The sequence below is a fragment of the Arachis stenosperma genome, chromosome 4 (genome assembly GCF_014773155.1).
Source record: "Arachis stenosperma cultivar V10309 chromosome 4, arast.V10309.gnm1.PFL2, whole genome shotgun sequence".
Classification (NCBI taxonomy): Eukaryota; Viridiplantae; Streptophyta; class Magnoliopsida; order Fabales; family Fabaceae; genus Arachis; species Arachis stenosperma.
In genome coordinates, this window is record NC_080380.1 from 148,362,491 (window position 1) to 148,378,450 (window position 15,960).

Genomic DNA, 15,960 nt, shown 5'->3' on the forward strand with positions numbered 1-15,960 from the left:
AAAATTTGTTAAGTACAAATTTAGAAAAGGAACTGTACCCACGTTAGATGTTACTAATAAAAACACATGCATGTATCCAAATAAAAGCATTGATATGACATGCATTTAGCTGGACACAACAATACTTAAATTAGAATAAAAACAAACTAAAAGTGGGAAAATAGTGGTTAGTGGATCAAATTAGATTAATAAGTTTTTGTTGTTGATAATACAGTTGATGATGATGGTAATAATTCCCCACCCACCTCATAATATATATATGAGAATAAAAATTTTATGGGCAACAATAATAGTACTTGCCACCCCAAAACCCTAATTCATGTCATCAATAAGGGGGGAATTTTTTTTTTAAAAAGGAAGCAAAAAAAAAAAATAATCAAAACCCATTAGAATAGAAAAATTGGAAAAGTAAAAATTAAAAGAACAAGTAAAAAAAGAAAAGAAATGGTTTAGATAAGTTAATAACAAGGATACAATAAAATTAAAGTGATGAGTTGTGATTAAGCATTGGTTCTACTGTAATGGAGAACCATGACATGATCTGTGGTTGATGAATCTGAAAGCAAAGGTGTTGATGTTGTTGTTGTTGTTGTGTTGGTAGTGTCCCTCTGAGTCCAAATGTTATCCCTCACATGCTGCAACGTTAAGAATGGTAAAAGTTTCTGTCCTCTGCATGTTATCTCTATCTGCAATAATAATACCAATTCATTCATTGAATCATTATTCATTCCACACTTTATTCATAATCATTTTCATCTTCAATTCTACCATATGCACACACATCACATGTCATATGTTTTGTTATGTTTAAGTATATATAGAAATAGATAAAAAAAAAAAAAAAAAATCTTTGTTATAACAACTCTTTTAGTATTTTTATTCACTTAAAAAAAGTTTAATTATTCTGTTAATCTTTATAATTTTATTAAATTTATAATTAAATTTTTATATTTTTTTATTTTCAATTAAGTTTATGTGCTGCTTTTAATTTTATAATTAAGTCATTTTCAGTGTAAAAAGTATTAGAGTTAACTGAATAGTCTTTCACAAATTAAATGTATTCATAATTAAAAATTTAATTAAATCTTTGACTACATGTATTTTAAGAGAAATATTCAGTTAATTTTAATATTTTGACATAAAAAGAACTTAATTAAAAAATTAAAAGCAATACAAAGATATAATTAAAAAATAAAAAAATTTAATTAAATATTTGATAAAACTATAAAAACTAATAGAATAATTAAACATTAAAAAATTTTAACTTTAATATAATATCACACTATTAAAACATTAGTAAGAGTAATGTTATTAGAAATAATTAAAAATGTGCCATCAATATTGCAACATACTAGAATACACAATAATATATACAAAGTTTATAATTAATTAAATAAATAAAATTCATATTATAATTAGCTATGATTGAACTTATTACCTATACACATTAACTTGACTACGTGAGTGTAAGAAATGATAGTTATAATTAGCATATATATACTTTTATATCATTCCTCTATCACTCTTTTTCAATTTCATGATTTTCATATATACAATTCCAGAATCATTGTTATGATTACTTTTCTTATAATCTCAGTATTATTGATATCTATGTATCTCTCTTTACGCGAGGGGACGCTAGCTTTAGTTCACTTCAAAGTAAAGACTCTACATTACTATTGAATAATAAATAATTAGATATACAAAACTTATATAGCATATTATGATGATTTCATAATCAACATTTTGTGAATAAGGAAAGCAAGGAATATATAGAAACAACTGTAGGATTTTTATTTTTATTTTAGTTCATTAACTTGAATTGGTATCATCATGTTACGTATAATAGTAATCTTATCAATTTCTTCTCATACATACATACATTCAATGTATTGTGTATGCAGAAACGAATTAATAATACTCAGATACACACAATTTTCTTTAGCTATAAATTTTATTTAAATTCTAAATTACAAATTTTAATTTCTAAACTCTACATTCTCTAAAAATAAAAATAATTACATAAAAGTTAATTATTCTATTAGTTCATATAATTTTATCAAATACTCAGGTAGATTTTCATATATTTTTTTAATTAAGTTACTATATTATTTTTAATTTTTTAATTATGTATTTTTTATATAAAAAATGTTAAAATTAATAAAATATTTCTCTTAAAAATATGTAATAAAAAATTTAATTATATTTTTAATTATAAATACCTTTAATTTATAAAAAAAATTTAATTAATTCTAATAATTTTTACACTTAAAAATAATTTAATTATAAAAATAAATAAAATATAAAAATTCAATTAAAAAATATAAAAATTTAATTAAAAATTTAATAAAATATAAAAACTAACCGAATAATTAATCCTTATTAAAACAAAGCATGGAACATACATACAGTGATGTTATGCAGATTAGTAAATTAAATTAAGACAAAATTTCTTTTTTTTATTATTTTTAAGCAAGAATTGAAATGAAAATATGAAATCAGGATGAAGTCATGCTTTGTCAGTGGCTTACGTCTAGGGCCTACTAACCAATGCATACAATCTTTGTAACTTCTACTTTACGCATAAGATTGATCCACTTCCCCCTATTTATTTTCATATTAATTAATGTTAGAGAAAACAAAAAAGAAAAAAAGAAAAGCAAATTATTTTGTTCTATAATTTTAATTTAGTTTATTAAATGAAGCATGCACGCATATTTGGGCAGCGGGTAATCGTGGAAATGGCCACCCAACCCACGATCTTAAAAACTGCTCCCTCTTTAATCATTATAGGGTCCCACAAGACTTTGCTCCTAAGCCATAATCATCATCCCTTGGACTTCAATGTTTTTTTTTTTTCCTATTCTATTTAATTAAATACATTTTCATATTCATATAGTACTAGTATTTATATTATTATCATAAAGTAGTATTATCCTACATCAATAAGTATTAATGTATCATACTATAGCTATAATGAATAAAACCATTAAAAATATTCCTAAATTTTATTTTATTTTAATTTTATCTTAAAAAATTTTTATTTGCATTAAATATATCTTTGACGGTTAATTTTTTAAAAAATTTAAGACCAATTCAACAACAATTTCATAAGAACAACCCTCAAGCATAATTTTTATGCATTATTGTTAATTTGGTCTTAAATTTTTTGACAATTTAGCCGTCGAAGATATATTTAATGCAAATTGAAAACTTTTGGGACAAAATTAAAATAAAATAAAATTTAAAAATATTTTTAAAACTTTTGTCAAACTTCAAAAACAAAAAATATAATTTACCCTAAATTTTACTAAGATATTATTGAAAAGAGACAAAATTTAAATTCACTCTATTCAGTATTCACCACTATCTATTGTTTTATTTTTTTATTTTAATTCAACCACCATGCCTATTTTCATTATCATTTTTTTGTATCAATATATAATTATTATTCAACTCTTTAATTATTTCATCAGGTGTATAAAAGTATCCAATGTTTTTAGATATGGGAGAGATGTATATTTAAAAATTATGCTAAAAAAAATTGAGAAAACATACAAAAACAAGAACGTAGAATAAAATATGATGGAAATAATGGATCCATGAACCACGGCGAAGAATAGGCTAAGACACCATATAGAGACTATCATAATCATAATATTAATATTAATATTAATAATCATAATTTTAATATGAGATATATATAAAATAATAAGTTGTATTATATATATTTTCTCTTGTTCGAAGGGACCTAATCACTACGCGTTTATATTACTAAAAATTTTCATGGATCATCATGCACGTCTTTATCACGTTGCGCCACCCAAACCCTAATGCATGCGAGCGTCAACATTACTACATGAAATTATTGCCCTTTTTATTTTCTTTCTATTTTTATTTTATTTTCAGCATCAACTAACTATAAACTAGTTCTATATAAGTCATGTCAAACAAACAAACAACGTGAAAATTCAGATACAGTTAACTTCATGTGAAATTGATAGTTGAGAGTCGTTAAATAATTTGATAAATTTAACTAAATTATCATTTAACGACTCTTAAATATCAACTTCATATGAAATTAATTACATCTGAGTTTCTACCAACAAACAAATAAATAAATAAAAAGGTTAACTCTCTCTACCCTCCTAAACCATGTTAATTAATTAACAATTAACGTGTTTTTTTTTTTTATAATGGTGCATGCATATCACTCACCAACTTTAATGTTTTTTTATTTAGATTGTGATGAGATATTTTTTCACTTTCTTGGTATGAAAGTATATATAATTCCTCTACTCAAACTAGACGCCTCCTTACCTCAGCCACAAAATATTTCTTATTATGTCAAACTCTTAATCAAGTTTATCTACAACAAATTTAATATTAGCCCTAGAAAATTACATGATGTGAGTTATAATATATACAATAATAATACTACTAATAATTCCATTCAAACTAATTAAAAATTGCTTCATATTCACATTATGATAAGATTAATTCTCCTAATTAATTTTTTTTCATTATTATTCACAAAACTCAAACATAAGATATATATATATATATAATTTGAACAACCATGTTAGTTGGGGTATAATATATACTACCTAAAAATAAAAAAAAAAATTATAGAAATTGCTTAGTTTTCAATCGTGGATAGTACTAAAATTAGATTTGGATTTTGTTGTTATTATAGAGAATCATCACATCATGTAGTTTCATAAACTGTGGTTGGTGGAGGATGGACGCTACCTATTTATAATAATGGAATTCTCCCTTTTTATGAGAGTGCTGCACTTAACATTTTGATGGAGCTTTTTAATTAATCCAAAATTAAATATTCCATACAAAAAAAAAATAAAATAAAAAAGGATCATAGAAAAAAATGGGAATGGAAGGGACCTACATGAAAAGTGTGGGGAAAAACAAGCGAAAGCGTGACGAAAAGGTGAGAGAATGAAAGAGCATGCAAAAATGGGTATATATGGAAGTGTGGTGAGAATGACAGGGTCCACGTGTGATTTTCAAAGCCCTAGGATATGGTGTTAGTTTGAGTTAATAATTAATTAATTAAAATTAGTTAAATAAACAATTATCAAAACATATATATTATTAGAAAAATTTTAAGTGTATTGAAAATACCAGTGTTCCAATTGTTTTAACCGTGATCTGAATTATAAAAAAATATATATAATATATATTAATTAAAATAAATAATTAAAATAACTGAAATACCGATATTTTTGATACCCTTAAAATTTTTCTTATATTATTATATATCTTTCAACCTTTTTGTATGAATATAGAGAATATGAGTAGTGCTGTCAATTAAGTAGGCCAAGATAAAGATATATCATAGATATATATCCAAGTTGGAACATGTGATTTTACATCTTAAAGTCAATGCACTCTTTATAAATTAGAAAAAGCAATAATAAGGAAATGGAAAACAAATCAAAATTTAAAACAAAAGTTAGGGATACACATATCTTCCACCATGAAAGACATCTTTTTGATTTCTTGTATTCATTATTCCCTAGACTATCTATTATCCATGTTCATATTGTCAATATATAACAAAACAGGTTATATATATATTTTCCAAATTAAACCCTATGTTTACATGTCTTATTTTAGAATATAATTATTATTAAAACCAATTTTTAATCAGTTAATTATTTTATAAAACTAATTTTTTATAGAGGATTTAGGATTTAAAATTAAAAAATTATTAACTAAAAAGGTTGGCTTTCTAATTAAATTATTTAGAATATTTTGCTTAACATATTTAAGATTTAAGATTAAAATGGTTAGTTTATTTAGTTACCGTTTTTATAATTAGATCCAACAATAATACTCTTAATACCTGAAAAATATCACCATCTTTGACTTATTAATATTGAACCTCCTAATACCTAAGGGAAAACAAATTGTAGCCCTAAATTTATTATTTTGAATAAAACTAATTAAAAAATTAAAGCATGCAAGTAAAGATTAACCTAAGTATATCTACCTACCTAGAGAATATGTTATTAGGGCAAATTTATAATACCTATTAAACTCAATCATTGAGTTTCTTATTCCAAATTATATGTATGAGATTTTCCCTAATAACCAGCTAGCCCTATTCTTATTTTAATTTATGGCTGGTGATGATGTGTATAACCGAGTGGTCCTAGGTTGACTTCACATTATTATTATTATTATTATTATTATTATTATTATTATTATTATTATTATTATTATTATTATTATTATTACTAAGGCCTAATAAAAATAAATTAGATAGGAATAATGTTGAGTGCCTCACACATTCTAACTAAAATAAAATGGATTACTCTCATCAGAATAGTAATTAACATATAAACATGTAAATGAATAAATACATAAATACAAATGAAGTTTTAGTTTAATTATTTGATGCCATGAAATAATACGGCTAAATTAAGTATTTTCCTAGAAGTTTAATTTGTTGTAAGTTGTGAATTATTCCTTTTTAAAACAGGTTCTCAAGTTAGGTGAAAATTTAGATGCAGTCGACTTTATGTGAAATTGATAACTGAAAGCCGTTAAATAAAAATTTAGTCAAATCAATCAAATCATCTAACGACTCTCAGTTATCAATTTTACGTTAAATCAAATGTACTTGAGTTTTCACTCTCAAGTTAATAATACTTAGTTGATGCCTCTCATTATTCATTTCTCAAATTAGTTAATATCCTAAATTTATAAATAATATATATATTAATCTAGAGACCAATCATCTATATGTCATATTATTTTAATAATATACATTTTATGGTAGAAATGAAGAAAATAGATAATGTTGTTGTCTTAATCTCATCTTAATGAGAACATGAGTTGGAAGTTAGAAGGTTAATTAAAAAGAAAAAGAAAAATAATAAAATGGAGGATTTGGGATCTATAAATAAATGAAGAGAAAAACATGGAGGGTTGACCAGAATGAAAAAGAATAACTTGCATGAAATTCTAAGAGAATATATAATAATGGAATGTCGACTATTGCATGTGTGTGTATGTCCTGTAACCTAGCTAACGTGATATATATTTTTAGATATTGTTTGGTAATGCAAACCATAAACGTATATCTAACATTTTGGGTTCTTCACTAACAAATTCAACTAAACAATTAGGTTTAATTGATAGCTGTTTTTCTTTTTTGTTGATCATGATACTACTGATCTCAAATATTTAAACAGATAGAAAAAAATAATATAAATGATTATATTTTTAACATTTTTTTTCGATTCTTTTTTTATATAAAGAAATTTATAACAAGAAAACTTTAAAATTAATTGAATAATATTTCAAATATTTTAGCTTATTATTAGGTTTAATTTGTTGTTTTGTGCATAACACTTCTTTTAATGAAAAATCCAAACACAATAGGTACTCAACTACTCAACATTGTGACTCATTTTCAAGCAACATTGACCACCATAGAACAAAAAAATAATCTTTTTGGAAAATTAAATATCTTATTAACGGTGAAAACCCAAATCATAGTAATTTAGCTAATATGGTCAGTAAAAAAAAAAAGAACCAATCCACTCATCAATCAATGTATTTTTTAAAAGTATTTGGAGAAAGAAAAATTATAGAACATAAAACATATATAGGTTAAAAAACTATATACACGTATTAAAATACTTTTCAGCACTCATTGGAAACTTAATTACTTATTAAGACTTATGCTGAAAATTAGCAAAATAGTTGGAGGAAAAAACAAAAAGAGATAATAATGTTACCGAGAATGATCAAAGCATATAATTAGAGTTTCTAAGACTTTTAACAAAACTTTGCGGGGAGGAGAAGGAACACTAACTAGCAAATGCTATAGATGTTAATTATATCATTAGATTTGGAATTTAAATTAAATAATGAAGATAAAAGTTTAATTCATAATATTCTTATAAGAGTGTAAAAGTTTAATAAAACAAGTCACTCTAAAGACAAACATGCATTCCTAAGAAAAAAAGTTTTTTTTTTCCTTCAAAAATGGTATTTTTGATCAATTTCATATACTAATAGCTTGATAAGGGATATCATGTAATAATAAGTGAAATCTGGATTTAAAAAATTCTGAAAAAAAAAGCTTTGGACTACCCCTATTTATCATATCCATCAAAGATGTTAAAATAACAACTATTTATAAAGATTATTAAATTTTTTATATATCTTTAAAAATGTGAAAATTTTAATATATACTTATTCACATTCAAGAGTGGTTCATAAATGTTTCCAAAGTGGGTGATGTATGTAAGTACGGTATTTGGTATCATATAGCAAAGTACAAATGAGACACATAGTTGGGTGAGTATCTAATCATTTTATATATGTATATATATGTATTAAAGGAATGTATGAATAATTTTAATATATTCCATATATATACATATGTTACATGGTTTCTTCTTCTAAGGATTCAAAACCTTTTTCCAGTAATTATTAGGAAGCAACTAGTAGTGGTGTGTTGGATGATGAAGTGTGCATGAAGTATGTTATGGGGCACACACTATAATGTGCACACCATAATAATATCACTTAATGCATGGCCTCGTGCACATATTTAATAATTACTATATATATAGAAACTCGAGTGCAGTTCACTTCATACGAAATTGATAGTTGAGACTCGTTAAATAATTTAACAGGTTTGACTTTGTTAATTCCACTCGAGTTTTCAATACTTCAGCCAAATACACAACATTAGTGTCCTAGCTATACTTTAGAATTTTGATTATGTATCATTACTCATGCACAATGCAAAGATTATTAGAGATTATTGAAGAAAATTACACTAGGGTTATTGATTAGTATATCTATGAGCTGATTACTATACATAATGTACAAGAAAAATTCTTAATACTATTGATTAAGTTAGTAAAATTTGAAAAAGGAAGATTAGAAAAATCATAATACAATTTATTTTTAGATTAACTACATTGGTTTGTTAACAATATTGTGAATGGAACACTCATATATAACATGCATTTCAATGATCAACTACTAATTCACAATTTAGTTCCTTTTTTATAATTAAAACATGCTTAATTTTCATATAGAGAAACAAACAAAAACAAAGGTATATAAAAAAACTAATTAGGGTTAATTCTATATAAGTTTAGTTCCATCTTATTTTAGCAATTTCTATCAAATTTTTTTCTTCACATACATGATGGTGCATGCCACCGAAAGGTTACTTTCATGCAAAAATCAGTGGTAGGTCATAGGAATGATAAACTACTCGATCGTATATAGAGTATTATAATTTGAAATGAGTGAAACTAACCCAATTATCAATATCATCAAGTATATAAATATAGCTTCCTCATGTGAAATTATAACTTTGATCTAGAAGAAGTGAAAAAGAACTAATAATAATAATAATGGAGTACACACACATATTTTTTTTCCCTTGAAGTAATTAGTAATTATTATTATTATTATCTTTAATTGAGTTTCTTTCTTTTTTTTTTTTAATAGTTAACATACACCTAACTTATAATATCCAAATTCCACTCATCACCACCAAACTTAAAAACATAAAACTAACCAAATAGAAGTTTCTACTTAGGATCCTATGTGGATTATTGGTCTTGGATGGATTTGGATTTAATTTACTAGAATATAGAAGATTGAACCCATGTCTACTCTAATCTAATCAAAATCATGTTTCCCAATTTCCATGACATATGAGTATGAGTGTCATATAATAATGCAAATAAAATAAAAAACAGAAATTGAATGTGACCATTTAGAAATGTACATTTTACCTACACAATTTTCAATTTTTTTTTTAATTCAATAAAAGATTTATGTGAAGAAGGAACATCATCTTATTATATATCTCTATATGTGTATCCATCACCATAGAGATAAATAATAAATCTATTTTAGTTCTTATGTAACTTTCATGTCCCTAAAGGCTTTCCCCAATTTGATGTACTTAAGGGTACTTACAATGAAAAAAAAAAAAGATTAACCCCATTTTGCTTTTCGGATTGTCGTATGTAACTTGATTTATTTTTATTTTTTATTTTTTACTTTTCTATTTTCTTAATATGGTTAGATGATGCTAATAATAACAATATTTAGGTAGCATACAACAAATAAAAAGATGGATAATTAAGATAGAACAAGAGCTAAGATGAAGTTAAAATGCATTAATTATATTAGAAGATAGATTAAACAAATGATTTAAATTAATTAAGAAAAGTAGTAATAGTACCTCTGATTCCATTTGGAGCCTGAGTTTGCTAACTAGATATTTCATTAGCAACCGAACTGTCATCCTTCCATCTCTGAAATAATTAAATGAAAGTCAAAATGAAATGATGAAAACTCTCTCTCTTTCTTTCTTTCTTCAAAATACACAAAATCAAATCATCATGAGAAAATATTGATAGCACACTGACATGAAAAAAGAGCCTTATTGCTGTTCATCAAGCTAGCTATAATATATAAGTGCAGAGAAAAAGAAAAAGAAAAAGAAAAACATTAATTACTTACTTGATTCTAAGGTAGCTCTTAGCTATTTGAGGTAAAAATGGTTCTCTAACTCTGCATTGCAAATCAATTAACACCAAAAGAAAAAAACATGATTAAAGTTAATTAATTGCACTTAATTACAAGGCACATTGCTAATAAATGAAACAAAATTAAGAAGAAAAAAGAGGGCATTGAAAACTGTAAGAAAAGTAGAACAATACTAATAATGGGAATGAATTAATTAATTTAAATGAAAACTTAAGTACAGTCAAATTTACATGTGAAGTTGATAACTGAAAGCCATTAAATGATTTGACTGATTTGATTAAATTTTTATCTAACGAGTCTCAGTTATCAACTTCACGTAGTCGACTGCACATTAGCTTTCACGATTAATTAGTTTAATTAATTATGATTAGAGATAGATAGATAGAGCTTACTGGTTTTGTTGAGCTTGAAGCATGAACCAAATTCCAGAATGAGGTCTTCTTGGAGGATCAACAACTCTAACTGTAGAAGAAGTGAAATCTTGAGAGCTGCTTGGTCCAGCCACATCAAATTGATGAGGAGGAGGAGGGAAGTGATGATGAAAGGGAGTAGTGGTTGGAAAATAAGAAGGCCTCAAAGAAGAAGAAGAACAAGATTGTGATAAAGACGACAAAGACGAAGAAGAAGAAGAAAGAAAAGGAGGCATGAGAGGATGTGAAGAAAACGATGATGCCCAATTCATTAGCATCATGTCTTGTTGTTGATGAGTTGCAAAGGTTGTTGTTGGAGCACTCATGTTGGGTCCACATGCCATGGACATAGACATGGACAAAGACATAGATGTTTGATGTTGTTGTTCATAGAAGAAAGAAGAAGAAGAAGAAAAAGGAAACATCACTGGCCTTGAATAAGAAGAATAAGAAGATGATGAAGCCCAATTGAAATGGCGACCTGGTAATAACTCTAGCTCTACAAGTGATGATGATGATGATCCTGCTGATGAACCTGCTGTAGCTGCAGCCATTGTTGAAGCTGCTTCTTCTTCAAGATGGTGATGATGGTCTTGTTTTGTTGTTGTTGCTGCATCATGATCATGATGATGAAAACCTATGCTCAATTGAAGCCAGTTACTGCTATTATTGTTGTTGATTCCTGATTCTTCTTCTTCTTCTCCATGTTCATGTTCTTGTTCTCTTTCTCCCTTTGAAGTTGAACCTGGTTCAGCTTCTTCTTCTTCTTCAGCTTCATGGTGGTTGTTGTTGCTGGTGGTGGCTCTTGACAGATCCTCTGCCATGTGATTCCTCAGAAGAAAATCAGATCCTAATAAGCAATTAGTGTAATTACTGTTATATCCTTCAACTTGGTTCATAGCAGTGTAGAAGAAAGCATAGTTGTTGTTGTTTTGAGAAGGAACCATGGTCATATTGAATAACATAACATCTCATAATCCATGGATCAAACAAGAAGGTTCTGGAAGAAGAAGAATAATAGAGACTGCTTTATGATAGAAGAGGTTTATGATGATGATGATTTTCATGATGATTGATGATGATGATGATTGTTAATAATAACATGGAAGCCATGTACATACATATATAGATATAATAAATATATATAAGGGGTTGGGTTTTGTTTTGATTCTAAAGAGAAAGAGAAGAAGAAGAAGTATAATTGTTGTAAAAAATCTCAGTTTTGATTAATTTTGTTTGTTTGGAAGGTTGTGATGGCAAGGAATTCAACTATTTTTTTTGCAGATATATCTATCTGATGATATTAAGAGAGAGAGAAAAATAAGAGAAGCAAACATGGTGCTCTCTCTGTCACCTCAATTTTTTATATATACACATACACATATACATATACATACATCAGATTCCTTTTAATATTATTATTCTTGCAAACTTTAGAATTTATGTACTCATGTCATGTCAGTTCTTTAATTAACAATACTGATTTGAATTAAGCTCATATTATTGGAATTTAATTTAGTATTTCTAAATTTATCAATTTTTTAATGAAAAATGTTAGAAGAAAAATATTTATAATAATATTATATAATCAGTAAATATTAGGTTAATTAACAATAATTTATATTCATATTTATAAATATTTTGCATACAAAAATATATAGTTTATACTTAAATTTATCAGAATTTTGTACATATAAATTAATATAGTTTGCACCTATATTTTTTAGAATTTGTATTTATAAATTATTAAAATTTATTTATTAAAGATAATTTAATATTTATGTTAGTGAAATAATGATAAAAAAATACTAAAAGTTATTATAAAAATTTTTCAAATATTTTTAATCATCTATTATTTTTAATTTAGTTTACTTTATATTTTCTGAATGATCATATATATGCTAATTAAGAGTAATTATACTTTTGTGGTTTTTTTTATTATGAAAATTGAAAAGAAAGGAAGAGGCCTATTAAATTAAATTAAATTAAATAATTAGGAGAGAGGGGTGGACAGGAAAGTGAGGAAACAGTTTTGGGCCATGTTCCGAGGACAAAATGACTGCAAGCCTCTCTCACTCCACTTTTTTCTTAAAAGTTCCTTTTTAGCCCTAATCTTCTTCTTGCTTAACCTAATTACTAAACAAAACCTCACCCCCCAAAAAAACCTCATTTTTAACTAGAATTATTTATTCCTCATATATATTTACAATGAATGAATAATAACTTTTTAAAAAAAATAAGTGAGTTTATATTAGGGAATCCTTCAACACTTAATTAAACATATATACTTTTTTATCCAATAAATATTTATCGACATATTTATAAATAATTTACAAAAAATATGTATATTATTGGAGACAAAATAAAAATACAAAGATTTTGAATTAATTATAGATAAATTTAAAATAAAATAAAATTTTCAAAAAATATGTCATAAATAAAACTGGATGAAGTAATTGTATACTTATACATAGAATATAATATAAATGAATTCTAGTTTTTTCCCCTAAATTTATTGTTAATTAGTATGAATATTTTGATGTTAAATTGATGAATTTTTTTTTCTTTATTTTTTTTGCCAAAAACAGTTAAAATTTGTCTCAAAATTCGGCTAAGACGAAATAAATCTCTAGTATATATATTTTTTTAGTGTTTTTGTTTGATCCTTTTGATTAGTTTATGTAACACTTCTCTTTAGGTTTGTCTTAGAAAGTGAGTGTATATATATGTTTTCTAACTAAAAGACAAATGAAAAAAAAAAAAAGACAAAAAGAAAAAAGGGGCTGCTTGAAACTTATTGTGTTGTGTTCTCTTTTGAGATCATATTTTGTTGCTAGTGATGTTGTAGCATATTTGCATGTTGGTTTCATGGTCTGAACTCTTCTATCTTTGTGTTGATATTTTCAAAGTGATCATCCTAATCAATATAATGGACCTAATCCTTCTGAACATTCAACTGCATGCTTTTTTGAATAATTCAACTTTTCAAAATGTTCTCAAAAAGTTTACTTTTACAGTGACTCTTACATACACAAACCCCCTTTTTTTTTCTTGTCTTAGGGTTTTAAAGAGAGTGGCATGGCAGCAATACCAAAACATAATTAGTGTCTATAATACTATATATGTAATTATTAAGTACTATATATTTAATAGTATAGGTTCATATATATATATATATTGCCCATCCTTTAATTAATGAGTAAATACCTAATCCGACTCCTAAAAATTATTTCGAAAGGACTATGAGATTTTTGACCAAAAAAAAAATATTTAAGTCGATCTCTGATATTTGTTTTAGGATTGATGAGTCTCTATACAAAAAAAAACATTAATTTTTTTTGGCTTAAGAACTAATAATTCTATAAAAATAAGGTTCAGGAATCGGGTTGGATATTTTTTTTGTCAAGGTCTCGTTGTCTTTTGAAGTTGTCAAGGGCCGTTTAAGATTTTTTTCTTAATTAATTTATTAGTAATTAAAAATAAAAATTCAGGTGCAATCAACTTCATATGAAGTTAATAACGAAAAATTATTAAATAAAAATTTAGTCAAATCAATCAAATCATTTAACAATTCTTAACTATCAACTTCACATAAAGTTGACTTGACCCGAATTTTCACCATATTAAAAATACTATAACACAAGCTGCTATAGATCATATAGTATTAATGAATCTGGAGTGATCATGCAAAATGGTTACACATAATTATTGTTTAATAAAAAAGGTATTGAAATACTAAAAAGTAGTGATTAAACAATCAACACTAAGAGAGATCAAAACAAAGTGCAATTTTTTGGGTATTTTGTTGTTATGTGTGTGTTTTGTTGCACTTGGGAATGTGAATTAAAAGAGGAGAATGATACTTCCACCTTCTCAAAAACAAATAAATTTTTTTATATTTATTAAAAATTAAATAATTTTCAATAAAACTAAAAAGTAAAAAGAATTACTTTTTTTAGAAATTATTTTTAATATGAAAAAAATGATGGTATTTTGATTGAATATTGATATTTGAAGTGTATTACAGTACTGTGGAAATCATTCAACACGCTCTCCACGTGATGTAACACGCCCCCATGTGTTGGCCAATATGTTGACACGTGTCCAACACGCTCCTCACGTATTGGCCAGAACACTGCCATGTGTCCAACACATCCCCCATGTATTGCAACACGCCCCCACGTGTTGACTTATCTTCTACAAAATTCACACATCTGTAATTACATCAAATAATCCCATTTTTCAAAAAAAACACCAAAATTTGTTCCACACAAAAAAATCAGCCTACTTTTTTTTCTAAAAAAAAGATAATATATATAGGGACTAATAATCTAATTAAAATAGTGGGAGGGGAATGATGACCTATCTGTCAAGAATGACATAAAATAGCAAAAAAGGTACAAAGAGATGTTACAATAATAATAAATATTAAAAAAAGGGGGTGTGGCATATATAATAAGGACATTAGAGACACACAACACAAGTCATTAATTCATTATTATTAAGAGAGGCCAATTATAAAGAAATAAATGGGGATAGGACTTTCGTTTTGGCATGCATGATGATGATGGTGTCTTCCACACAAAACGAGGGATCGAAAAAAAACATAGCGACGTGGGCTTTTAATTTATTTCTAAGACATTCTCTTGTAACAACCATGTGCCTCCCACCCTCTTCCATCTATTTGTACCATTCTTCTTTTTGTTTTTTTTATATTTTTTAATTTGATAAATTAAAAATTAATTCGTCAAAAAATTATTAATTATTAGATTAATTTAAATTAATTTTTTGTGTTATTTTTAGTTTAATTTAAAATTTACAATTATCCAATCCTAATCTATATGATATCAATAAAAGTGATTTTCTTTAACAAATTGGTGAAATTCGAATTAATTCTCCACTAGTCCATTATATTTAAAATAATTAATTCTCTTAAAATTTAGGCAATTAACATGTTATCCCTGTATTTTGAAATATATATAACACTATT

General features: G+C 25.7%; 1 protein-coding gene across 1 annotated transcript; it reads right to left on the minus strand.

Annotated features, from left to right (window-relative positions):
- Positions 1 to 198: 198 nt before the first annotated feature.
- LOC130973750 (protein LAX PANICLE 2) lies at positions 199 to 12,286 on the minus strand. The gene is made up of 4 exons (XM_057898403.1): positions 10,953 to 12,286; positions 10,534 to 10,584; positions 10,253 to 10,325; positions 199 to 686 (listed from the first exon to the last, which is right to left on the minus strand). Exons 1-4 carry the CDS (start codon positions 11,933 to 11,935, stop codon positions 501 to 503), a joined length of 1,293 nt encoding a protein of 430 aa, XP_057754386.1. The 5' UTR covers positions 11,936 to 12,286; the 3' UTR covers positions 199 to 500.
- Positions 12,287 to 15,960: the final 3,674 nt, after the last annotated feature.